General features: G+C 51.0%; 1 protein-coding gene and 1 long non-coding RNA gene across 8 annotated transcripts in view; both read left to right on the top strand.

Annotated features, from left to right (window-relative positions):
• Positions 1 to 322: 322 nt before the first annotated feature.
• On the top strand, positions 323 to 17,171 carry NFKBIZ (NFKB inhibitor zeta). Of its 6 annotated transcripts, none has more exons than XM_056327517.1 (12): positions 9,269 to 9,599; positions 9,773 to 9,909; positions 10,456 to 10,492; positions 10,605 to 10,711; positions 10,877 to 11,640; positions 12,081 to 12,186; positions 12,515 to 12,661; positions 12,984 to 13,047; positions 13,692 to 13,861; positions 14,511 to 14,621; positions 14,745 to 14,912; positions 15,590 to 17,171. In XM_056327517.1, exons 1-12 carry the CDS (start codon positions 9,368 to 9,370, stop codon positions 15,641 to 15,643), a joined length of 2,097 nt encoding a protein of 698 aa, XP_056183492.1. In that variant the 5' UTR covers positions 9,269 to 9,367; the 3' UTR covers positions 15,644 to 17,171. The 6 variants fall into 6 exon arrangements, with proteins under 6 accessions (XP_056183494.1, XP_056183490.1, XP_056183491.1 ...); XM_056327518.1 differs by having other exon boundaries at positions 9,270 to 9,599; positions 10,608 to 10,711; XM_056327519.1 differs by lacking the exon at positions 9,269 to 9,599 and adding an exon at positions 323 to 521 and having other exon boundaries at positions 14,745 to 17,171.
• A 339-nt stretch (positions 17,172 to 17,510) lies between these two features.
• The window catches only part of LOC130144198 (uncharacterized), a 30,280-nt gene continuing 21,722 nt past the window's right edge, over positions 17,511 to 26,068 (top strand). For both annotated transcript variants that reach the window (XR_008820041.1, XR_008820042.1), the window contains exon 1: positions 17,511 to 18,514. This is a non-coding gene — a long non-coding RNA (uncharacterized LOC130144198). The remainder of the gene's footprint in view (positions 18,515 to 26,068) is intronic.

Below are 26,068 nucleotides of genomic sequence, written 5' to 3'. Positions count from 1 at the left end.
TTACGCCAGCCTGGGGTTTCCTGCCAGCCCCTTTGGCAGGGGAATGTCCCTGCCAGGGCTCACCCCGCCTGGGAAATTCCACCACGAAGAAAAAGTCCAGGGAGCCACGCTCACACCGCCCTCCTCCACCCCGCCGCTTCCTCTCACATGTCATAACATCCCCCTGCCGCTTCATCAGGGCTGAGAGATAAGTGGCGTGTGACCCGCCACAATAAAACCAGCCCCCTGGGCACTCAGCTGGCAGGGGGTTGTGTAGGGTGTCTTTCTTTTTTTATATATATATATATATTTTTTTTTTTTTCCTGTAACCAGAAAGCCAGAGTAAGAAGGACTTTTGCGAGGGAGGGGAAAAAGCAAAGTTTCCTTGCTGCTGCTTCTCTGTTTCATACCGTTAAACCTCAGAGGAACTTTTCAATCATTCACACAGACGTGGACATAAGGAACGATCAGTTCCCAGTGGGTGCAAAGAGCTGGCTCGTTTTCCATAAAGCTAATTCTCGCTTCACTCCTCCGACATGAAGGTACACTATTATCATTTTATTTGCTTTATTGCTTAAAACCTGCAATTGATTGGAACAATATTGGCTTATAATTATTTTTTTGCTTCTGAGAGCCCCACAAGTGGCTTGTGCTATAATAGTCTGCGCGTGTTTTGGGGTTGGGTACAGAGGAATGGCTGGCTTTTGGGAAGGTAACGAGCAGTGTCTAAGTGTGCAGAAACCACAGTGGATGGTGGGATTTTTGAAAGTCCACAGCGGGTCCAGGGCAAAATACTGCTAAATAGCTTCCCTGGTTTGGGCAAGTCTCTCTGAAGCAATCTTTTCAGTGGATGATGGAGTACCTTTCCCGAGTTAGGGCAGATGGATGGATGGGAAGCTAAGCTCCGAGAGCACTGAGTGGAAGAAACACTGTAGTGGGAGCAGGTGTTTCGTAAATCTTGAATACAGTTGCTTTCCTGGCAGCTCATCAGTACTTTTGGAAATACAGAGCATCATCAGCATACAAGCCTGCCAGCTTCAACTGGACAGGAGTAAACATGGTGCAGTGTGAGACAACACAGTGAAACATGTATAGAAATAGGGATCTGTGCCTCCTTTCTTGTAATTTAGCAAAAATCTGTGGGAATGGCAAGAAGTGAGTTTAATGAACTTAAGCTTCACTTTAAAATTTGTTATGCTAAGGGGGTTATTAAACCAAACCATAAACGTCTTTCATGGCCTGGTGACGGTTTCTCTGGCTTACCACATGAGGTCAGTTATGCAGCACCCCGGTTCATTACCGTGCCCGTGCCTGGCAGGCGGGGAAGGCAGCCTGGCCCCAGCCTTCCTGCAGAGGGTGAAACGCTGTCTGGATTTTAGATCCCCAGGGCCTGGGGGCATGTTTGCACCGTGGTGTCACTGGAGACTTGTGTGTGGCCGGGGTGGGGGGCTTGGAGGTACTTTAGATGGAAGCCGGGTCTTTTCAGCTGGGACACCGTGGCTTGCCTGGGGACACCCAGCGGGCAGAGAAAGGGCGATATCCTGGGCTGTCCCTCAGCCAGGCAGGGTCCCAGCGGTCAGGGACAAATGTCATCTAGGGCCATTGGGAAGAAAGCCATGTCTCTGCTCCAAACCAGACTCCAGTGCCAGCTTTGTTCCTGGGGCAAGTGATTGCTTTTTGGCTAGTTAGACCTTTTATTGCCTTTCTTTACAGCAAGGCACGTGTTTCCAGTCGTGGCTGAGGGCAGTGGCTAGGAGGAGAGTGCGTGTGGGGAGGACATGACCTCTGCCACCGGGGCTGGGCACCAGGCTGCCTCGAGCAGCCCCAGCCCTGCACCCTGCCCTGCTGCTGCCCCAGAGGGGTGGCTGGGACATCATCATCATCACCACCAACAACCAGCTGCTGGAAATGGGTCTCCAGCAGCTCTCCTGGGCGCTGGGAAGGTTCGGGGTTCCCCTCCCAGCCCGGCTGCCCAGAGCAGTGTGTGGCAGGCACAGCCCAGCCCCTGCCTTTGGCTCTGCCTCACGCTGCAACCCGGGCAGCCCGACCTCTGGCTTTGCTTCTGCTTTTGGAGTGGCAAAACTCCACCTGGTGCTGCTAAGAAACCCCCATGTGACTCTTCACGTTCCCAGTTGCAAGCTGATGAGACAAAACGTGCAAGGTAGAAACAAGAGCCGCCTTCACTCTTGCTTTCTTCTTAAGAAATTGGCAGGAAATTAAAAGGAAACGTAACCATCCATGGGCTAGCTTCTCTGAAGAGCAGCGTCCTGTCAGACAGGATGCGCCTGGCTTCAGTCCCTGTCTTTTCCCAGCGAAGAACTGGAGGAGGGAGCCAACACCTGGGAACAGAGCTTTGCACTGTGCCCCACCAAATCAAAGGGTTTGCTTCCAACTTTCTTGATGTTTTATGCTAACTCGTGCACCATGCACATAATGCTGTAAACGTGTCGTTACTGTCATGGATTTCTTTCTAACTGTGTAGCAACTGGCTGTTAAGTCTGTAGAAGCAAGAAAGAACACGGCACCGGTATCCTCTCCATGACTTTAATGTTGTTTATGCAGACACGGGACATTTGTGGTTGACACTTACGTGGCAGCAAATTCTGACCCGTAGGCGCAGCGATGCTGTCCCAGCACACGTTAACTGAAGATAAAGCCTGCCCTGATATGTGCAGTTCATCCCCAGCACCAGGGAAGTTTTTGTACTGCTGCTGGGAAGCAACCTAACATTTTCCCTACCAGAATAAAGTTTTACTTGGCTGCCTTTGTTTAGGTGCTTTTTTTAAATGAGAAAACTTCCTGTTCATTGAATTTTTGTCTGACTAATGGAGCACAGCTCTGCAGCTGAGTTTCAGGACTTTCCCAAGGTCAGGCAGCCATGTGTTCTGAAAGCTGGAATTTATCTGCTGAATGGAAGGCTGAGCTGCAGGTATTTGAGGTCTACAAACTGGAAAACACAGTGAAATAAGATCAAGATGAGGGCGGTCCCTTCAGTGGTCTTTGCAGTGTTAAGGGGGTTTTGCCGTGGCTGCCTTGCTCCTGTGGGGCTGTCCCACGCCCCGGTCTGCACCCGCAGGGCTGGGGCCGCTGCTGGTGCTGGTCCTGCTGTGCCATCCCAGCACGGCGAGCCGCACACCACCTGGCACCGGGCACAGGGTGTCTGGGCTGGTCAGCCCAGTTAGATCTGCTGTCTGGTAGATGTGACTGGATTGCCATGCGTAAGAAGCGGGTAAATTTTCAAAATCTCCCTGGACAAGGTTTTTGAGCAGAAAAGCATGTGTTTGGGAAGCCTGGATGTGTGGCAGCCTCAGCCTTAGATAGGTTACCCATTCCTACATGTAAATCGAGAGACTAGGAAAGCAGGGTCCTGGGTAGATAGCAGTTCAAAAAATCATATCTTTCTGGGTTAAAATCTCTCTGAGATGAAGCATTTTGTCCTCCCGCTCCTGTCCCAAAGTGCTGAGGGCCAGCACCATCTTGGGCCAGCCTTGCAGCGCCTGCTGCCCTTGCCTGTGGGAGGTGGCAAGGCTGAAACTGAAGTCCCCCCGAGCCGAGCTCGCCTGCTGTGCTTACAGCACAGGCTCCTACATCTGACAGCAGAAAATGAAGTGAAATGTGGGCCCAGAATGACAGGTTGTGGCCCAGGTCAGTCGCCTGAGTTAGGACGAAAATGAGTCATGAAGAAAACTAATGCTTTACCTGGCCAGAGCTACGCTGAGCTGCCGCAACAGCGCTGAGAAACCGCGCTGACTCCCTTTCTAGACCAGCATATCGTAACAAGCAAAACGTTTTGAGGAGAGAACGCGTGCTCTTCTCTCATTTATGTACACATGGCACGCTTTGCAGCAGAATGCGACGCTGCCCTTTGCTATGGGGACGCAGCCATGTGCTCCCCGTGTGCACGCCATGACAGTGGCTTGTGCGTGTTTCCTAGCCGAGCGCTCCTGCTGCAAGGTGCTAATGAATGAGATATGTAACCTTATGAGAAAATGTGACTAACCAGGGCAGTGAGTACATCGACAGGAATGTCCACAAACACAAAGTGTATGTACCAGGAAACTGCTGTACAGAAATCAGATCTACTCGGCCAGCTTTGGACCACTTGCTGTCTTGGGGGTTCCCTTTCCTCTGTCCTGATTTCAGCTGCTTTTATATACACAGTGTGAAAGGACCTGCCTAGGAGCAACCCGCTTTTTCTTTTTCTTTTTTTTTTTTTTAATATCAGGCAGCCTGGGAGAAAAAAGCAGAATTGAGGGCATTCTTCGGATCAAAGAAGCTAGCCCCAAAAGACATATGTTAAATAAGTAGCCTGAGCTTTCCTTTAATAAGAAGAATTATACATGCCCCCTTTTGAAGTTCAGGCTAATCCCACAATCAGTCTTGGAGACCTACGACTAGGAAAAAAGTGGCAGTACAAGTATAGCAAAGAGGGAAGAAACACTGACTCCTCTGTACTGGCTTTTCGAGCAAAACCGTGTCATGGGCCATCTCCAACCTGCTGATGTGTGCTCTCCTAAAATGTTAAAGCAAACACAGGTATCGATCCTGAAAAGTCTCTAGGGATGCGGTAGCTACTGAGCTTTTACCTCTGCTTTTCTCCATGCTATTCTAAGAGCAAACTGAGCCTAATTACGCCCATTGGAGCATTCGGAATGTTTGACATCCATACAGCAAATATTCCCTCGCATTAAGCAGCTGGAATATAAACTACCATTTTTATTTCCAGTTTGAGAAAGACCAAAAAGGTTATACTGCTCCAGAAACGTGTTGCAAAACTGAGTTCTTGTTGCTGGTAGTTTGTGTTCTGTCACCTTGCCTCGAGGCTGACCCTTGTCCCCCGCTGCTGCCTGAGACACGGACTGAAGGGATGTTTGTGCTGCTCCCGCAGCTGCTCCGAGACCCGGCCCGTTCCTCACTTGCAGTTAGGAGGCACCACGCGCCTGGCACAGTGACTATGTGCTGCTCTACAGGGCAGGCAATGCTCTGCTTTCTGGGCTCAATTTATTTCCGTATTTATTTATGTATTTTTATATTTAAAGCCTCCATCCCCTATAGCATTCAGCCCAGCATGTGCCCCAGGGATGGCATCACAAGCCTGTCTCAGCCCCTCCTGAGCCCCACATGCTCCCCCAAGGACGCAACTGCTGTTTGTCTGGACTTTTCTCTTTGCAGCTGCTGCACGTGTGGCTTGGAGCTACGGCGTTCCTGAGGGGGCAGAGGAGGAGGGATGCCTTTTTGGAGACTAAGCTCACAGAGGGAGATGGCTGGCAGAGTCTCGCTCTCGGCTGTTTCTAGGGAGCAGCCCTGGAGCAAACCATGCCCAGGCTTTGCCCACAGGAGCTGGTTTCTCTCCCCAGAGATCCCAGAACCGAGCTCATGTAAGAGCACCCTCACCAGCCCTGGGGCCAGGACGTGAGGGCGAACTGCTGGGCTGCACCGGCTGACCGTCTGGAGGCAGGGACTAGTTACATCAGGGATTCAATGGGCAGTGATCGCTCGCGCACAGAGCCGTAGGGGATGGTGTAGGCTGTTGGGAGGATGTCCTCGCAAGCACACACAAATCTCTGCTTGAGTTTTGCAGCCCAGATTTTTCCAAGCTGAGAGTCCTCAACTCACCTGCTCGGTCCCCGCCAGCTTGCCCAGGCTGTGCGTGGGCTTCGCCAGGCGGAGGGCAGGCAGTTCTGCTGCACACTGCCTTTCGGCTGTCTGGCTGCCTTGCTGCCGCTGCACAGCACGACCCAGAGCCCCCTGCCCCACAGCATCCCAAGCTGCAAAGCTGGGTCTGAAGGGGTGCACCGGAGGTGGCTGAAAGCTGGGCAACAGAATTTCTCACTCAGCCTGATTTTGTGCTATTGACATTGAAATGCTGGGGAGCCAGGTGTGAGAGAAAAACCTCATGGTTGCAGCTAAAAAGGGTGTTGAAAAGATGGAAATCTGTTTCAACAGAGAAACCCCCAAACACTGGGCAGACCTCGTGACTCTGCTTTGGCTCGGTGCCTGGCTCAGCTGCTCCCGTGCAACCAGGACACAGGCACGGGAGACCTCAGGCAGGGGGAAGCCCCACGGCAGCTCCGCTGCATCTCTGCTCTGCTGGCTCCAGTGAGGGTAGCAAAAGGGGGGCGCGCGGCTGCGGTTCGCCTAGGTATTCCATTGGTGGTAGAAGCCCAAGGTGTCTGCCAGCCTCTTTGACTTCTGCAGTGAGACCCCTGCCCAGCGAGTGCAGGCTCTGAGACAGCTCGGGGTGTGTGTGTTTTGTTGTCAACTGAATTTTCACTTCAAAGTAGCTCACAGATGCACACAAGTTGCCCTTTCAAAAGCTGTTTCAGTAAAGGAGCATGTTGTATAACCTAAACCAGGCCTGGTTAGCTTGAATTCCACTAGTGTGTTCTGAAGTGAGGGAAGAAGTAGAGTTTTTGGAAACAAAGGCATTTTGTTGCTTATTTTTGCAGCTGTCCAAGATACCAAGATAAGCGTATCTGGCTGTTGGCAGTTGTATGAGGTTTCGGGACGCATGCTGCTGACACTGGCCGCTAGCTGGCATTATTGATACATCCCAGGAGATGGAGGTGGTGCAATGAAGACCTGGGAGGGCAGCGCTGGAGGAGCTGCGGCATCCTCCTCCCTGCTCGGCATCCTCCTCCCTGCTCGGCACCCTCCCCCCCGCTTGCCTCTCAGCCCTCCCCAGCTCCGCAGGCTGAGGGGTTGCACCAGATCGCACAGCTGGGCCAGGGCAGGCTGGAACCGCCTGGACACCACAGCCCTGCGATCCTGCCCACCTGACCTTGCTTCTCCCCAGTTTGTTCGGTCTGTACAGGCTGCGCTGGGTTTCCCATCGGGACAACAGCTGACAAGCACCTTTGGTCACCACCCTGCCCAGGAGGAATTTTCTTAGGCTAAAGGCGCCTCATGGAATTTTGGTCACCACGGATGTTATGTAGTGTTTGAGCCAAAAAACAAATGCTCAAGGTCTGCAGTATTAATAGTCGTAATTTGTAGATGTAGCAATAATGTACCCGTAACTTGCATGGCAGTGCTTTGAGAGCGCAAGGCTGCTGGGTGCCAGCTCATCTTGTGCAACTGATGGGTGTGTGTATTTCTGAAAGAGCCTTTTGTTACAGAGCTTGGTGGAATTAGACTTGTCTTAATCTGCTTTGACTCGGAGTACATTTATGCCAGAAAACTTGACAAATAAGATGAAACAAGTATGGGTCAAGGTATCAGAGTGTTGCCCAAAGTGGCTTTTACTTGGTAAAAGGAGAGTAAGTCAGCAAGTCAGCCTTCAGGAGACTAGAAACTCTAGAGCAGAAGAGAAAAAGAAATTCTGTGTCCTTTTTAAGACAAAACCCCCCTCATTAAATTGTTTTATAGAGTAGTTTTTGTTCATATGTAGAGACTAATCTTCATTAAATCCATTCCAAAATCATTACTGGACAGCAAGGGCAAAGGCACTGCCTGTCCCTGCCTGCATGTGGCTCAGGGACCTTCCATGACCCAGCAGGACTACAGTGAGAGAAATCCATTTTTGGCCTGAAATCCACTCTTAATCTCGGCATTTTTAAGGGAATTGCAGGCAACTATGATGCCAAATGGAATTCTCTGGATGACAGACTGCTCAGGTTTGCATTACCATGTGCTTGTTAAAGGACAAGGGCCATTTGCTGCAGCAGCTGGAGACCCTCCTGGCTAGGTTAAAATGATGGGCTGTCCTGGCCAGCTGGCGGGGTGGGAATGCAAAGGCTGGTCAGGCAGATTCGGCTTCGGAAAGTCGGGTTGTGGACGCCCTGTCAGCCACCCGGCCCAGTGTACAAAGAGCACCCAGGGGCTGCAGGGTCTGAGCAGCAAGCGCTTTTAGCAAGGAAATACTTAAAGGTGTCTGCCCGGGGCTTGAAGAACAACAGAGAACCATCTCCTTCTGTGTTCAAAACACACGGCCTGGTTTCACAAATCCTAGTATACCTGTGTGTATATATATATATATATATATATATATATATATATATATACATACACACATTGTATATGTGTATATATACATATAAAGAGGTTCATTCAATGAGGGAGAAAGCACGCTTGGGAGATGGCTGCTGATTAGGGAGTGAGTGACTTTTAACCTTTATTAGACTGCGCTATTTCTGGCCTCTGATTCCGATTTATGGGTTACATTTGCAAATTTCACTGTGACTGCATCAATTCAGCATGGGCTGTCAAAAAACAGCCTTCCAAGCCGAAAGCGCCCAGCTAATTCCCAGTGAAACCCTTCCTTCACCTGGCAGTGGAAGAAATATTTGAACAATACAAAGTAACTCTCTCCTGCCTCCTCACGAGCTGATTAATATAATTTCATGTTGCACCTGTCCCATGCTTTTTAATACAATTAAAACACGCATAACAATCTAAATTATAGACCTCCAATTTGCATATTATACTTTAGAAATACTGTGTTGTTTTACCAAACAACCTAACTGCAACCTTGTGGGCAAAGACGCGTGCTCGTCTTTTAGGAGATGGTGACCTCAGTGGAAACGAGGAAAGCAGAAATATTTGTTTGAAAAGCGGAAATCTGAGAAGTGCCCCCCACGCATACGCTAGTAGCTCAGCAGCATTGATAACAGTAATCGCAGGTTTCACCCACTTTTTGTCCTGGCGCTGTGTTGCTTCCCTGCTTCTCCCTGCTGGCCTCGGGGCTTCGCCACCGCAGTGTGGTGCAACCCAGACCCCTGCTGGCTCCTGTGCCTGCCCCTGCCCTCTGCACGCTCCACACCAGAGGAAAGGAGCTGAGTCATTGCTGTGGTGAGCGACCGCTCACCTTCCCCTTCCCTCCGGCCACTGCCCACTTGTTGCACACAGCCAACCCCCCCGCACCCCCGTGTGCCCCCCCAGCGCTGTGGCCTGGCAGGAGCGGGGTGAGCACTCCCGTGCCATCACGCCTGGGGTGCAGGGTACGTGTGCGTGGGGACGCGAGCCTGCGGTGGGAGGCCCAGGGCCATACTCGAGGTTTCCGTCTTGGCGGCTGCACACGAGGGTGGAAATTTGGGCTCGTGTGTGTTGCGAGCAGGGGCTGCAAAAGCTGCGGGGGCCTCCAGGGCCAATCTTGGAGGGTGGGGTGCGAGGTGGCATCCATCCCCATCACCCCCATCCCACCCCAACCCCATCCCCATCATCCCCATCATCCCCATCCCACTCCATCCCCAACCCCATCCATCATCCCCATCGTCCCCACCCCCGTCCCCATCCGCCCCCGCCCCGCCGCCCCGCCCCGTGCACGCGGCGGGCCCGACCCCGCGGGGGCGGGGCTGTATAAGCGCCGCCGCCGCGGCCGCCGCCGCCAGTCACCGCCCGCCGCCCGCCAGCCCTGGCCGGTCCCGCCGCCGCCCGCCGCCGCCCCGCCATGATCGTGGAGAGCAGCCGGGACGCGGCGCCCGATGGCGGCGACGGCGGCGCGCTCAGCAGCCCCATCAACCTCGCGTACTTCTACGGGGCCTCGCCCCACTCCAGCGAGGGCAGCTGCTCGCCGGCCCACTCCGCCCCGGGCTCGCCGGGCTCCGACTCGGACCTCTCGGTGAGCAGCCGCGGCGGCGGCCGGAGGGACCCCCGGGCCGGCGCCCGCCCCGCGCTGCAAGGTACGGCGTGTCCGCGGGCCGCGGGGGCTCCGCGCCGGGCGGGGGCGGCGGGGCGGCGCCGGGGTGTCCCCAGCCCCGCGGGACCCCCCCCCCTCCCGCCCGTCCCGCTCCCGGTCCCGCTCCGCCCGCCGGAGCGGCGGGGGTGACAGCGGTCGGCGGCCGTGTCCCCGCAGGTGAGGCGCACATGGCGGGGGGCAAGCAGCACCGCGGCCCCTTCCAGGGCGTACGCGTGAAGAACTCGGTGAAGGAGCTGCTGCTGCACTTCAGGAGCTGCCGGCAGCTGCCCGCGCCGCCCGCCGAGGACGGCAAGGTGACCGCGGGGGGCGTCCGGGGGGGCGCTGGGGCGGAGCCCGGGGCCGCGGGGACCCCCGCGTCAGTGGCCCGGCCCGCCGCGTCCCCGCTCGGCTCCCGCGGGGCGAGGGCCGGCCCCGCCGGGGGATGGGGGGAAAGGGGGGAAAATCGGTGTCCCGGAGGCGCGGGGCGTCTGGCTCTGTCTGGGGACGCGCGTTCCGAGAGGGGACTCTGAGCTTCCCGGGGGGGCATCCCGGCGGGGGGCTGCGGGGCGGGGGGGGGAGGGGGGGGGCGGGAGGGCGGTGAGCAGCCGGGTAAAAGCGGCTTGAAAAGCCCGAGGAAAACAGCGCCTTGCATTTCACTCCATAAAGTCTTTCAATTTTTCTAACCTTAATTGCAAGCAACTAAATCTGCATTAGACAGTCCTGTACTGGAACTGTTCTCGGGTACGTGGGCTGTTTACAGCAGCGAGTTGCTGCTGCTTCCCCTGTGCTTTTGCATTTTGTGTTGTTTTTTTCCTGAAATGACACTATAATGACGGGATAATCTGGGCTTTCCTCAAAAGGCACAGGGAGGACTGGCAAACTACGAGCAGTACACAGGTAAAAAATGCTTCCCCCCCCCCTTTTATTTTTTAAATTCCTTGCAGTAATATTTTGAAAGTGAACTGTAAGGGTTAGCGCCAGATGTATTCCAGCTGTATTTTCCTCTCAGCAGAGCTGAAGAGCATACTCGGTCACAGTGGCAAAAGGAAGGCTCCCGAGCTGCTTTCTGATGGACCTTCTTTCAAGCGCCAAGCTAATGTTCACCCACACCTCCTGGTATGCTTGTAGTAATTTTTCCTGTGCCTTTATTTTGCAGTTTGCTTTGTGTGATCAGAAGCTACCAGATACAATTATACCTCACACTTTCTGGGGCTTGTTTTGATTTTTCTTGTTTTGTTTTTGCTTTGTCTCCCCTCCCCACCCCCCACCCCCCCTCGACAGACACCACCCCAGACACCAACCTCTATGGATAACGTGGAGGAGACTCATAAAAATGATGCAAAACATGAGAGCAATTCCGATCTGCTTCAGAACATTATAAACATCAAGAACGAGTCGAGCCCCGTGTCTCTGAACACGGTGCAGGTCAGCTGGCTGCACACTGTCTCCAGTCATGGCTCTCCCGGCGAGCAGTACCAGGACAGCCCGGGGACGCAGGCTTTCTCGCCGTCCCAGAAATACCAAGTGTTCCAAGATCACACCTCCCAGCAGATGCTCGAGCCGCCGCAGCATTACCAGTTCCCTCCCTCCCAGACCCCAGACTTGTCACAGAGCTATCCCCCAGACGCCTCACTGGAGTACAGGCCGTTTGCCACCAGTGACCAGTCTCCTGGCTACCAGCAGAGCACCTTTGAGAGCCATGAATTGCAGTACTGCCCGCCGCAGAGCTTCTCCTCCCTCTTGAACGACTCCGAGGGCTCAGAGGGCATCTCCGCTCCCCTCCAGCCACTGGCCGGTGCCCACCCACAGGCTGAGGTCGCCCACCATGCTCCAGGCTTCAGCTTGCTTTCTGGTAATGTCTGTGGTAGTCTGGAGCGCAGCATCTCTTTGGCTGCTTTGAATGTGTCTCTACCTGACCAAAACGTCGCCAGAAGCACGACTCAGCTGGGCAAGTCGTTTTTTCAGTGGCAAGTGGAACAGGAGGAAAACAAACTGGCAAACATCTCTCAAGACCAGTTCCTCGCAAAAGACTCGGATGGTGACACGTGAGTGCTGTTCGTCATGGTGTTTCTGATGTGAACGGTTGGGGAGTGTTTCTGTCTGGGTTTTGGTGGACCCAAATGTAATGAAGGCAGCTTGTGGGCCATGTTTGTTTCACCAGCATGGTAGTTCTGCTAACGAGGTGAAATGTGTGGCCTTGCTGATGGGCTGCAATGTGTGGGTTGCAGCACTCTGGTAGATAAGGTGTTGATATTGTCTTAATTTCAGGTACTTATCGTTAGGCTTTTGTCTAGTAGATGGGGAGAAAAAGGTTCTAATTCAGATGCTCTGTGTTGCCCTGGGGAGCAGGTGCCTGTGTTCTCATCTGCCACGCGGAGCAGGACTGGGGCTGGCATACAGCACCCCTCCTGTGTGTGGGTCTCCGCAGCTGCTCGAGCCGCGGGTCACCTGGTGGGGTAACTCTGGTTTCCCCTCTTCCCTGCAGCTTCCTTCACATCGCCGTTGCCCAGGGCCGCCGGGCGCTCTCCTACGTTCTTGCGAGGAAGATGGCAGCCCTGCACATGCTGGACATTAAGGAGCACAATGGCCAGGTGAGGGTCTTAGAGCTGTGCACCTGCTTTGTGCACCCGAGTGCTGCTGCACGTCTGGACCTCGAGGAAGGCTTGGTGAAGTGCTCATTTAATATTAACCCTGGGATTTAGCCTGCATACTAATATTAACCTTGAGCTATTAATACTACTTGGGATCACTTTGAGCTGGTAAGACTACGTGCTCTGCTTCATTTGTCCTGGCTTCCTGGTATTCATAATCACTGCTTCAATAATACCAGGTGGCTAGGCTTTTTTATTTGTTGGCATTGCTCTTTCCTGTTAGAGATCAGATGACTAACAGTTCAGATTTTCTTCTCGATGTTTGCAGAGTGCTTTCCAGGTTGCTGTGGCTGCCAATCAACATCTCATTGTGCAGGACTTGGTTAGCTTGGGGGCTCAAGTCAACACCACAGACTGCTGGGGTAGAACGCCGTTGCATGTTTGCGCTGAGAAGGGACATGCCCAGGTCCTTCAGGTAAGAACTGGGCAGGTGGAGCTCTGCCCTGGTCGTTAATGCTAGTAGTTCGTACTGGTTGTCTTGGGGAACTCCGAAAGCATTGCTCCTCCCTGTATCGTTCCCTCTGTGTAGCCTTGTGAGTGTCTCTGGGGGTCCTTAACAGTAATGGCTTATGGTGAGACTGAGTCTCACATAAAGGCTCTCACTGGGGGGGGAAAAAAAGTCTGTTCCAAATGCCACTGCTTATTGCAGCTTTGCTGCACTACGACTGTACTTGGCTTGAGGAAGCAGCATGTGGTTTGGGTAAGATCTAAATGCAAACCTGTTCCCACTTTTGTAGGCGATCCAAAAGGGAGCTATGGGAAGCAATCAGTATGTGGACCTTGAGGCAACAAACTACGATGGTGAGTAGTTAAGAGTTTATAATTTACAGAGTTAGCGGATGTTATTTTTATAGCTGCTGATGTGAATGTTATCCTGGGTTGAGATGCAATAAAATGGAGTGTATCTTTGCCAGGCTGAAATTTACAATTACAATTGAAATTACATTACAATTGGCATATCTGTCAGTTAAAGCATGGTTATTCTGTGCCTGTCGGGACCTCTTCCTCCACATGCGATTGCTGTGTTTGGCACAGAGAGTGTGGGTAGTAATTGGCTATTGTTTTTAAAACATTTGAGTGCCAGCGGTACGTGGGTGCACACAGCAGCCAGGATCTCTGGCACCAGAGAACTGTTTTAATTGAACCTCTTTGCCATGTAACAGCTCTTCCTAACCTAAGTTTTGGGGGAGGTAAAAGTTAGGAATTGATAGAAATTGATTCTTTCATTATCTACTAGCTGAGAACTCGCACCAGGCTGCTGCTGAACTCCTGGTGGTGAGCAGCTGCTGTGACTAACAAACAAGGAATTGTCCCTGGGCTCGGTGGGGGCAGAAGCTCCTTTACCCATCCTCTGAAACAAGCAGCTGGCCAGTATCTGTATTCTGTTTGTTCATTAATGATTATCTCTCTCTTTTTTTTTTTTTTTTTTCCTTTTTAACATTAAGGTTTGACAGCGTTGCACTGTGCTGTTCTGGCCCATAACGCTGTGCTGCACGAGCTGCAGAACAGTCAGCCACCTCACTCCCCTGAGGTCCAGGAACTTCTGCTGAGAAACAAGAGCCTGGTGGAAACCATCAAGACTCTGATACAAATGGGAGCCTCTGTTGAAGCAAAAGTGAGTACAATGGCTTCATCTGAAGTGTCGGATCCAGAGAGAACGTGGAAGCAGAATGTGTCCCTTTCTCCCACACCACTTTTCAACTTTATTACAAAGGAAGCAGACTAATTTTAAAGCTTCACCACAGCCTAATTTACCCAAGTGGAAGGAGAATGTTGCATTTATTCAGAGCAAGGTATCATCAATGCAAATGAACCCTGGGGAAAGAAGGGAGGTAACAGTCTAATTTCTGGATTAAGAATGATTCTGTGCTGGCTGCAGCTGGTTCTGCCTTAAAAGTAAGGATATGTTTGGAGCGCTTTGAGGGATCTGTAGTAATAGAGTGCTGATGATACCTTGTTCTGGAACTGCTGATTTTAATTAAGAAGAGCTTACCTGTCCAGTTTAGGTCTGTGCTGGGCCAGACCATTACTCAATAGAACATCTGATACCTTGACTATGCGAGCTTACTGCCAAATGAGGTCTGGTCCCCACTGTTCATTAGATAATTCATGTTACAATGTATGTGGAGACTGTTAGTGAATTGTGCAAGCGTGTGTGTGCAACACTGTGCAGGTACTCTGCTTTCTGTTTTATTTGTCTGCGTGTTCACCCTGGGTAGGTGAAGCACCTGCAGGGAAGACTTAACCCTTCCTTTCTTCCACAGGATCGCAAAAGCGGTCGCTCAGCTTTGCATTTGGCAGCAGAAGAAGCAAACCTAGAGCTCATTCGTCTCTTTTTGGAGCTGCCCAACTGCCTCTCTTTCATTAACGCAAAGGTACGCTGATTTTTTTTCCCCTGGAATGCAGATGTAATCTGGGATGTGCGCACGTGTGGCACCGCAGTGTCCTGGGACCCATGTCCCTGCCTTCCCCTCATGGAGTTACTTGGTCTTCTCCAGGCTTACAACGGCAACACGGCACTCCACGTGGCTGCCAGCCTGCAGTACCGGGTGAGCCAGCTGGACGCGGTGCGCCTGCTGATGCGCAAGGGAGCCGATCCCAGTGCCAGAAACCTGGAGAATGAGCAGCCGGTTCACCTGGTTCCCGATGGCCTTGTAGGAGAGCAGGTAAAAAACCAACACCCAACGGTCCCCTCTGCTCCCATCTGTTCCCATCCATGCAAAAGCCTTATTCCTTTCCAGAAGTTTCTTTGGGGTTTTGAGTTGCAGCTTTTTAAGGAAAAGATTTAGCAAATGCCATTTTATTCAGGGAACTTTGGTTTTTAGTGTCAGGATCGGGCAGAATATACAAAGACCTGAAATTACAGGTTTTGCTCATAGCTTTTATTTTTTCCACTCAGTCCTTTTTTTTTTTTTCTGTGAAGACAGGTTTTGTCTTTGTAACCTTTTAACATTCTGGAGATAGCATCCCTTCTCTTGTTCATCTTTGTATGGGCCTGAGATCATGCTTCTGTTGCTCTTGTCATAATTAGTAATGGTGTAATTCGTTGTTAGGCCTAAACAACAAATGAAGAAAATCCCTTTTACCTGGGAGCTGTTGGAATTCATGATGGAAAAAAGTGACTCTGGACCTCAGAAGCTAAATAACTTAAGCAACTGAGTAATTCTGTTGCCTTTCATTGGTTCAAATGCTGCAAAACTGGATCAATCCTGGTGTGACTGAGCCCAGAATCCAGGCTCAGATAAATGAGGACTGCAGAACTGGGTCTAGGGTTTCTTCTGTCAGCTTGTCGCTTGCTTCAGGATGATGAATACTGATGTGTGTGTCTCTTTCTCTTCTCCAGATAAGACGTATCCTAAAAGGGAAGGCGATTCAGCAGAGGGTGTCGCCTTTCTAGGCTCCGTGTTTCTTGGAGTTCAGCACCTCACACTCACTGTCAGTCAGGCAGTCCTAATGTATCTGTAAATAGACCATTTGCCTGCCGTGGGCAAATGTTAGTTGTTTCTATGAAACAAAAGTATTTTGTTCACTATTGTATAGTGGGTTATATGAGAGTAAAAAAAAAAAAAAAATCCCAAAAAAATCACCACCCCAAAACCCAGCAATCATTCCTCTGAGCAAACGGGAATGTTTTATTCCCAAGTACACGGAACATTTGCCTGGATACCTGGATTTCATAGCTACAGCAAGACTGATTTTGTTTAAACAGCCATACGGATAACTTCTGGAGGACAGTTCTGCAGGAAATCTTGTTGAGAGGGCTGATGCGCATCAACATTGCAGAGGGTTTTTTTGTTTGTGTTTTTAAAAACACTTAATACTAAGTGCAAAAGAAATTAAATATTTTTGAAGTTGAACACTTATTTATGTAACTTTGTAGCTTTCTTCCAGTATCTTGTGCAGGATTGTGTATAGTCACTGGTATTGTTGTACAGCTGTATAGGTCTTACAAATCTGTTGGTCGCTTGGGTTGAATCGGTTGGCTGTGGCATGAACTGAAGAAACAAGTTATTTGATCTTGAACTTGCAAATTGCATATAGAATTTTAATACTGCACTGGTGCATGTAGGGTAAATTCTGATGTTTTGGAAGACTGAAAGGACAGTTAAGGTTGTCCCTAGCACCAGTTTGTGCGTGCTTTTGGAGCTGTTACTAAAACACAAAAAGCCATGCTTCTTCAGGGGACTGTATCAGTTTTTGACATACCCAGTAAAGGTTTATCTTTTTTTTTTTCTTTTGATGGGACAGTGGATCGAGGGGGAAAGATTATGACTTCTGTAGCGTGTGTGTATATAACTTTGTACTTTAAAGAATATAATCCTGATTCAGTGGAAGTATTTAGCATGTGCTTAACTGTTGATGCATGCTAGAAATATCTCCATGTTGATTCTAGTACTTAAATGTGTGTAAGCCCCGCTAGCGTCAGTAGGACCTAAGCACATGTGTAAGTAGTTTGCTGAATTGGGCTCTAGTTGATTCTAGAGACTTTAGTGTTTTTCCACCTCCTCAGAAGAGTTAGTTCATTTATGGCTTTACCTTATAGGTATAGTGGCTAGCCAAGTAATATTTGAAGTTAATGTTTTTCAATTTTTTAATAATTATGGGTATTAATGCAAAATGTATACTAATGATGCAGTATATTTGTGTCCTGTTGGAGAAAATTTCTTCCTCCTGTCGCTTTCTGAATGATCCATGCTGGGCTGTAATCCAGTAATACGTTCTGTGTGTGGTCTTTGCTCTTAAACTGTTTTTGCATCACATGCAATTCTCTGCCATAACTGTTCAATTAGTCTGATTGTGCTGTTTTGTCACAGTATGTCTTGTAGACAAGCTAAGTGAAAAAACATGATATGTGGAGGCCTAGTTGTGATACATTTCTTGAAGGGTTTCATGTAACTTGTGTTTGAATAAACATGCTAATTAAATGTTGGTGGTTACTGTCTGTGGTACAAGTGATGATGGAATCAAGCTTGAGATAAAACTGGTTCGGCATGGCAGTACTGTGAGACTGGTGAAGGTCCCTTTGTGAGGGGTGAAGTCTTCCCAGCCTGCTGTTGGTGCGGTGCTTAATCTGGTTTGAGGGTGGTGCTGGGCTGTTCTGGGTCACGCACTGTGCTGTGGCGGTGTTGGTTTGTTTAGATGTGCCCCAAGCAGAGCCAGTACTCACCAGGTTGTCCAAATTGCGGGTTGTTCCTGGATGCTTCTCCCTGTACACTTGAAGGAATGATCGCAGTTCTGACCGTGCCATAGTTTTCCCTGTTTGCTCCTTGCCTTGGTCCTTGATCCTTGCTGCTTGGCTAGCAGTCACCTGAGTGCAGGTGGAAGCCTGCAGGTGGGGTTGTACCTGTGGGAAAACTGTCCTTGCTTGGCGGATGAGCAGGTGGGCTCCGAGCTGGCCGTGACCTCGTGGGAGGAAGGACTGTCCCTTATGATCCTTGCTGAGTACTGGGCTGGGAACATAGCAGCAGTCGGGGAAAAGTGGATGCAGTGTTAGAACCCTGTAGGAGAGGAACCAAAGAAAAGAAAGCGCTTCCATGCTGCTGTATAAACCTGTTGCCCACCTCTGCCTCGCTGCTGTGTGTGGTTAGGGTGTCCCCACAGATGGAAGCGTTTCCGGATTGAAGAGGTGCGCAGGAGCTTCCTTGCAAAGAGCAATGGAGCAACCCGGGTCTGCGCAGCTGCAAGAGCGATGGTGGGCAGCAGGTATGGCAGGCTGGCGGAGTCACATCGGGCCGGAGAATGTGGGTCGGGATGATGCTCGCTGCCCCCTCCAGCAGGAGGGCTGGAGGCTGTCAGTGGAGGTGCCAAGTACACAACAAACAACAGGGTGTGGTTCCTTGCAATAGTGGAAGAACGTGGTAGAAACAAGGTATTTGCAGCCAGGTCCTCCCTGCACAAACATACCTAAAAGCCCTCTTCGTGGAGAGTGATTGATGCGATGCACCGTGCGCAGTGCTCGGTGTGGAGGGTGAAGGGCTGCACGGCAGGCTTGCCCTGCTCCAGGCTCTCCCCTGGGGACTTGCTGGTGAGCGCTCCTGTAGACCTGATGCTGGACCAGATTATACCCTTAAATCATTGTGGTTGGGCTTTTAGTGGTTCATGGGTTCAGTCTGTCTCCACTGAGCGTGGCTGCACCTTTCTTGAGAAGAAAATGGGGAAATCATCCTGCAGGTGGTTGAGTACGTCAGGGGAGGGCTCATGGATCCTTTGCTCCTGCCCTGTGCAGGACTCGTTCCTGGAAGTCTCAGAAATGGCTTTTGGGGCTGAGGTAAGGTGGCGGGGAGAGGAGGTCTATGTTGTTTAGCAGATAAGAATGGGAAATGATGGAGATGGAGTTGAGTTTCTAGCTAGGGTATGCAAAGATGAAGTGCCACCTCTTTACATGAATGGCTAATTGGGACTAGACTCTGAAGATGCTGTCATCTGCACCTCTTGCTGCAGGTGACACCCTGCCTTAGGTTTGGGTGTGGGTTGTTTTTTTATGTATGAGGAGTCTGATAGTGCTGTTTCCCCTTCATTTCCTTTTTTTTTTTTCTTGTGAGGTGATCACACAGCAAAAAGAACTGCTGCTGAGCTACTGTGGCCCTTGAGAGTGGCCCGCTGGCCTGCCTGGTGCTCCTTCCCGGGTGCCCTGGCTCAGAGGGCGGCAGCGTGCAGGCAGGCGTGCGGTGGTGCTGGGCATGGGGATGTTCTGCGGGTGGGAGCCCTTCAGCCAGCCGCGCGGGGGGCTCAGCAGCACTTGTGCCCTTCTGGAAGGGGCACTCCAAGTTAGAAAATCCCAAAGGGGAGACTGAAGGGTTTGAAGCTAATGAATCCGTCTAGACCCTAATTTCATTGACTCAAGAGGTCAGTAAGCAATTTCACAAGAAAGCATCCCTACTCGGAGTGTAACACTCATGTTTCTCCGCTGTGACATTGGGAAGTTCTAGCATATCTGACAGAGCTAGTAGTTAGAAACTGTCCCTTTTTACTGAAGGGCAAGTGACATTAAATATTTAGCAGTCTAATAGCATTTACTTGAAAACTTATGGTGCTGGGCAAGTGCCGGATAGCTTTTGCTGATGTGGAGGCAGGCACACCATTTCTTTCTCCTGCTGGAACAGAGGCAGCAGAGCCTGGCTTGGGTCTGAGTAAGGGTGTTAAAACACATGGAGCTTTGTTCCCAGGATGTTTCTGATTTGTTTGTCTAAGTAAGCCAAACCTCAGGAAAGGGTTGCTTTTTGATTTTTGTGGGCTACTCATCTGGTTGAAGTTGTGGAAGGTGGCAATCCGCGATTTACAAGAAATGAGTTCTGCTCCTGGGGATGGAAAAAGTACATTTCCCACATTCATTGCTCATTTTGTATTTTTATCAGAAAATGAAAACGTAGCCAGGAAGTGCATTCTTGGAGAGGCTGGGTGTGGTAGAAGTGAGTGCAAAAGTACGACGTGAACTGCTTGTTCTTCTCGCCTGGCAGTTTGCTTATCTGGTTGCCTTTCTTTAAAAAATGTCTATGTTCCTCTGTGTAAGGGAAGAGGTGAGGGTGATTAAAGTACATTGAACACGGGAAGATAAAGAACAGGTTCCTGCAACTAGAGTATCTGCCAAAAATTGACCTGATCTTTCAGTGTATTCAAACCAAATTCTTCTAGTGTCACCTGTTACCTTTCTGGAGCGTTTGGGCGTGGTCCTGGCTGAAATATGGATGGCTTGGCAGGGTTGTACAGCTGATGCCTCATCCGGCTGGTTTAGTGTCATTCAGCCTCTGACAGTGCTACCTTTCACTTCTCACGATTAGGACGAGGACCAGCATTGCTGGTGCAGACACTGTTTAGAAAGGCAAGTGGCACCCCCAGATTCCAGGGCACCTTCTAAGCAGCATCCCGCCGCACCGGCAGTGCGGGCTTGCCTGCCAGCATTTTGCTGTTGTGAGAGGAAGCCTCCCTTAGGGTCTCTACATTTTTTTTCTAGAAGACGAAAAACGAATCTGAGAGGAGAGAAGTTTAGTTTGCTCAAGGGGTGGACTGCTGCTATGTCTGCCCCTAAATGAAGTTGTTCCTGATGGGCAGCCCTGCTATCTGGGAATGCTCATCCATGCACAAAGCCCATACAGGCAGCTCTATTTCCTGGCAGAATTTCCCTGACTGTTGTGTTGGCTGATGGACCCGTGTCTAACCTTACAGTATTGCTTTAGGTCTGATCATCATAAGCAAAAAACCTGAAGGCAGCACTAACGACGCTGGTGGGCTCTTCCTACAGCCGGGTGTGGGGGTTGGTTTCTCCTTCAGGCACCTGTCTTGGGCTGGCTGGAGAAAGGTGATGTGTCTTGGGCTGTGTTTGCTTAGCATGTATTTGTTTTCAGACCTTGTGACTGAGGCTGACTCAGTAAGTGTTTTACCTGGTAAGCCTTGCTCTTTGCTCTGAAGGCATGGTCTAGGCTGTTGGGAGAAAGCGGCTGCTGCACCAACCAGCCTGCGCTTCGCCCCTGGGTTTCCGCTTCGTTTCTGGTGAAGTTTATCCCTCCCCCTCTGCTTGTCAGGGAGCTGGAGGGAAGGGTGACTAAGGTGGGGCGTTAGCCTTAAGAGGGGGAGCAGACAGTTGAAAGAAGCTGCCCATCGCTCCTGTAACCTTGCCTGGGCTGTGAGTCAGGCTGTGAAAAGCCCGAGTGAAACATCCTCCCGTGGATTCAGCACAGAGGTGCTTTGCGTTATGTTTAACAAAAGCTAGTAGCTCTGTTCAGGTGGTCTCGGGCACGTACGTGACCTTTCGGTACGATGGTAGGTACCGTTTGGTACCATGGTAGGTCATGGTACCAAATGCTGTGTGTTGGTTGGCTTTTAGGTCCCAAATAACAGATCTCTTCAGCAGTGCTGAGCTCTTTCCAGCGGCCTGACCTGGGAGAGAGGTAGAAGTCTGATCATTTTGGTCCGTGGCTCCCTGGGACGGCTGTCAGTTGTTGCTCGTGTGGCTGCCGAGACCTTTCCTGGAAGGCCTAGAGCTGCCCTGTAAGCTTCAAACTTAGGCTTGGTGTAAAAAAAGGACTGGGACTACCTAAACACTGCTGGTCATGTCCATGAAATACACCCTCAGAGCCGAGTGGGTACGTCTTGTTGTTTTCCTCGGGCAGGCCACAGGTCCTTGCCCAAGGACTCCCGCTGTGCTGAAAACAGCCCAGTAAGTGATGCCAATGAAAGCAGGGTTTCTGTAAGGTGAATTGGAAGTGTGAGGTCACAGCAAGGAAAGGTCTCAAGGGATGCTTCTGGTGCTGCCTGCGACCCTGCCCTGGCACTGTGGCCGGGTGTGCTGTGCGGGGTGGGAGCTGGGGCAGCAGTGCAGCCTGCGTGCTCTGCGGGGAAGGGGGGTTAGCAGCAATTTGAGGAAAACCATCCAGGTAGTTGCATGCTATTATCAGTATTCATGAGTAGATTTCCAGGTGGCTTTCAAAGCTGGTAATAATCACCAATCCCATCAGCCAGGTGAGAAACCAGAGGCAGAGAGCTGGGAAGAAGCTCATCTGCAGGTACTCAAAGAGCCTCCAAGGGCTTCATCCAAGGGCAGGGTGGGCTTGCAGTTACCAGAGTTGCTCACCCTTTCTAAACCTGCCAAACAGTGCAGTGAGCAGTGGCTGGTCTGCAGGGCGTTCACGATCCTTCTGTAAGTCCTTCACGTTTGGTCCGTGTCTCTCTTGCTCCCTTCAGAGACCCTGCCTGCGGCGCTGCTCCCGCTCGCTGCTGGGATCTCCAGGCTGCTCGGATCAGCCATGGGACAAAGCCTCAAAAATGAGCTGCAAACTCCTCTTCCCTGAAAAATGTCATCTTCCTGAGCCATGACCGCTGGAACAGGAAGAGAAAAAGCAGAGCCAGGCAAGGCAGGGATACGATAGAGCAAAGTAAGGCAGTGGCTGCAGGGAGCCCCAAGCTAGACCCACACCACCAGTCTCCTTGCACTTTGTACGGAGGCCTTTTCTAAGTGAGGTGAAATTGTGTAAAGGCATTTTTAAAAGGTGGTCATAAAACATGCTTAGTTATTAATAGATTTCTTACAAAAGAAGGGGGATGACTCAAACCGAGAAATAAATATTTGTCTTGCTGGTATGAGCTTTTAACGCTGCTTAAGGCATGAATGCTCTGATGCAGCAGTATAAAATAAAGTCATCTTACGGACGTGGGGGTGGGAAGATTCAGCTCGGGACATGGATGACTGCCCAGGAGGTAACTGTGCCGTTGGGTCAGCTGCTCTGGCGCTCAGGACAGACGGACTTCTCTTAAAGTTATAAGGGGAGCGGGAAAGAGTGTCTTCAAAAAGCAAGCAGATAGGAGAGGATGCTTTACTGCCTGGAACACACAGTTGTTATCCAGCTCAGTCCTTGCCCCTGGCCCTAGTTGCAGGCTGGTACGGTTTTACATTTTCTCAAACTTTCTCACACATGTCTGTGAATAAAAAGCATGCATATGTAGAGTGAGTTTATAATGTGGATCAATTTATTTTTGTACTCTGTAGGAGAATTGTATGTATATATGCATGCAAAATATAAGTATGTAAAATGTATTGTGTAGGAGTACATAAAGCAACAAAACTCTTTCAAGAAGATTAATCTTTTTATCCAGGACTTGTTCATTACTTCAGAAGTTTTTACTTTCTTTTGTTAAAAATAGAAACTTTTCCCATACTATTCCCTTGGGTTTGCAAATTGATTGCGCTAGCGAAAACTTGTAGTTAGAAACAAAGCTCCATGGGGAATAAAAGTCAGCTTTCTAATGGGTTTCTATCCTGAGAAGGAACAGACTCTCCCATGCCTAGTAAAGACAAAGCATGGCTATCGGTGACGACCCTAATGTTCCCCCCATTTCTCCCTCAATAAATTCATATATCTGTCAGCCTGTGTGAGCTAGCAAATCTCGCAGCCCCCTCTCCCTGTTTCCGGTAAGCAGAAGGACCCCCCAGGGAGGGTGTTTTCTGTGAACCTTGTGGCACGGAGCCCTGAGTTCATGCTGCAAAGGGCTGATCTGCCACCTGGAACATGACTTGCAGTGCATAAGCAGCTTCTAGTCCTCACCCAGGGCTGGAACCTGCCTGTGCAACCAGTAGTGCAAAGGCAGATACCTTTGTACTTTATTATAGACACAGTAAACAAAAAGAATTTTTGTTTCTTCTTCCTTAGCTGTCATAATGAAATTTTATTATTGTAGTGGTTTTATCTGTCTGCTGATGAACATGAACGTCTTTTGCTTCTTTCCCACGCTCCCTGCACTGGTGTCTCAAGGTGTTTCTCTTCATTTCATGGCAGCCCTTTCTACGCCTTGTGTCCCCAGCTTTAAGCACAGGCTGGGCTGTGGCTCAGCCCAGGGACAACCGATGGGAGGGAATGCTGGAGCAAACCTGACCACTGGCGTTCGGTCACTGGGCTCTTTGAGTGGCCTGAGCCCATGATTGGGATTGTCGTGCTCGGCTGCAGGGAGCGATGGGGTGGGTGCATACCTCCGGCCGCCTGGCTTTGGTCCTTGGGCATGAGTGAGCGATGTATCCTTGCTGCAGGGACAAGGACCATTGTCTCCTGTTCATCTGGGCTGGACAGAGTAGGAGCACCAGGAACAGGGCTAGCAAGCTCTATGTGCTCTCTAGGAAGGTGCTGGAAAGATGCAGCAAGAGCTGCGGGGAAGGCAACCTGCTCCTCCTGCTTCCCAGTTAATGCCTGGGCTCCTGTGTCCCTGCTCCTGTGGGAAGGTCCTTTGCTTTCCAGGGAGGTTCCTGGTTGTACCCCTGTTAGCTGGGGCTGCAACTGTTAAGCCCTCTTGCCTCTTCCTTGTGCTGGCTGTGCTCCACAAGCCCAACAATGGCACCTTCCTGGCTGTACTGATGGCTCCCGTCCCTGGGAATTGCTCCCCTGCCAACCCTGTGTCCACCCCCACCCTGTCCCCCGCTGTGCTGTGGGGATCTTGTGATTGCTTCAGCCCCAAAGAGCTCTTGGTCTAGACGCTAGGTGCAGGGACAAGTGCAACAGGGGTTCTACTTGGAAAAGATGTGTCTTCCCTGGTCGCTGGCTCGATGCTTTCCCAAAGGCCTCCTGTCACAGATGAGTATTTAGGGAGGATTTGAATAGAGGGAGGGGGCCCGGCATCTCCATCTGAGCCTCCATCAGCTGCTCTCTATCTGTGGGTAGAGTTTATACGCTGCTGTGGCATTGTCCTTGTTGTCGTGCTGGTGGCTCTGGTTCTTGCTCTGCCTGTTTATTTTTACTCCATTGTTGAATTTATTGTTCCTGGACTCTTTACTCTTGTTGGCTCCTGATAAATTACTGCCTCTTATTAGCCTTAAATTACTTCCTCTTACCAAGCTTTAATTATTTGCTGCCATCATATCTCGGTGCCACATCCTTGTAATTAGTGTTGCCGTACCGGTGGAGACACCTCCATGCCTTCATTAAATCCATCAGCTTTGCTTTCATATCACTTTGGCCGTTCTCTTGTCTCTTCCTGCCCCTCCTTCCCCAACTCCTTGTGTCTTGCATTGATACTATGGGGCATCGTCTGCATCCTTTCCTGTGAGCCCTTGCGGTCTTACCGCAACCCTCTTGGCTCATCCTGTGCCAACAGCTCCCTGCTGCCTTGGTCCCCCGCAGCCTGCGTCACACCTGCCTCTTAGGGGCTGGAGGATGTTGGTGGATTTCTTTTGCTGTCTTGTCTCTTTCCATTTTTACATGTGCTCTGATGTCCTCCAATTTCCCCTATACCTCTTATTCCTTGCTTTGCAAGGGCTTTTTTTTTTTTTTCTTCTAGTGTCCCTGTTACTTTGGTGGGATAGACTTTGCAACTTTCTTCTCGCTTTCACTGCCAAACTCCATTTGGAGACCTGCTTTCCTGCCCAAGACTGGTGCTGATGGCTCTTTGGTGCCTCTTTTCTTGAGCAGCGCCCAAGAGCTTCTGTCCAAGTATTCAGTCCACCACGTCTCACCCTGGAACTTGCTTTTCCCTGACTCCTGCTCAGTGTCCCCTCAGAGCACCATGCCTCTACTGGGGCAGTTGGATCCTGCCTCTCCTGGTGCCTTCAAGCACTCCATCTCTGCAGAGCCCAGAGCACTCCACCTCTGCGGAGCCCAGGCTGCCTGCCTTGCTGCAGCGCTGGGTTTCCATCGCCACCCTCTGTGTCCTGCTCTGCCTTGCTGGTCCCAGCTTTGCCGCTGGTGCCATCTTTTCCCCTGCCTCTTTTCCTGCTTGTGCAGCTTGTGCCTGCTTCAGCTCTCCTTGCTGGCACCACCGATGCCTTTCCTTTTGCACCTCCTGCTACTGAGGTGCTGCTGTGGAGGAGGCAACTTGAGACTTGGGGAGACTAGAGGAGGGAGGAAAAGCGTTCAAAGCTGGAAACAGCCAAAACCTAGCTGATGTGCCCAGAGTTAACCTGTTCTACCATCTTGGTCTCCTCTTCAAATTCCTCTGGTCATAATCCATTGCCAAAACGTCAAGTGTCGGCATCTCCCCACGGTGAGGAGGTCCCAGTGCCTGTGTGGTCCCGCAGCCCTTGGGCCGTTTGGTGTAAGCTGCAGGCTGGCCATAGTGGGCAGCTCGCCCTCCTGCCCACCCTGCCCGTGGGATCTGCTCTAGAGTAGCCACTCTGACTTGCTTTGCATCCTGCTGCTCAACCCACGGGCCAGCAGCTGCCCTGGCATCTCCATTTCTTCCCCAAATCCTGGCTGTGAAAATTCTCAGCTGCTGTCTGTGTGCACCAGAGGGGTTTTCTTTGCTGTGGCACATCCTCATGGCCAAGGCCATGTGCCTCATCGATGCCATTGGCGGAGGCTGGTGAGGCTGAGGGCTTTTGCCGGGGCTGGGGAGCCTTCGGTGGTGC

Source organism: Falco biarmicus, chromosome 2, assembly GCF_023638135.1.
Source record: "Falco biarmicus isolate bFalBia1 chromosome 2, bFalBia1.pri, whole genome shotgun sequence".
NCBI classification, from domain to species: Eukaryota; Metazoa; Chordata; class Aves; order Falconiformes; family Falconidae; genus Falco; species Falco biarmicus.
The sequence above is the reverse complement of the archived record's forward strand: the minus strand, read 5'-3'. Positions and strand labels throughout refer to the sequence as shown.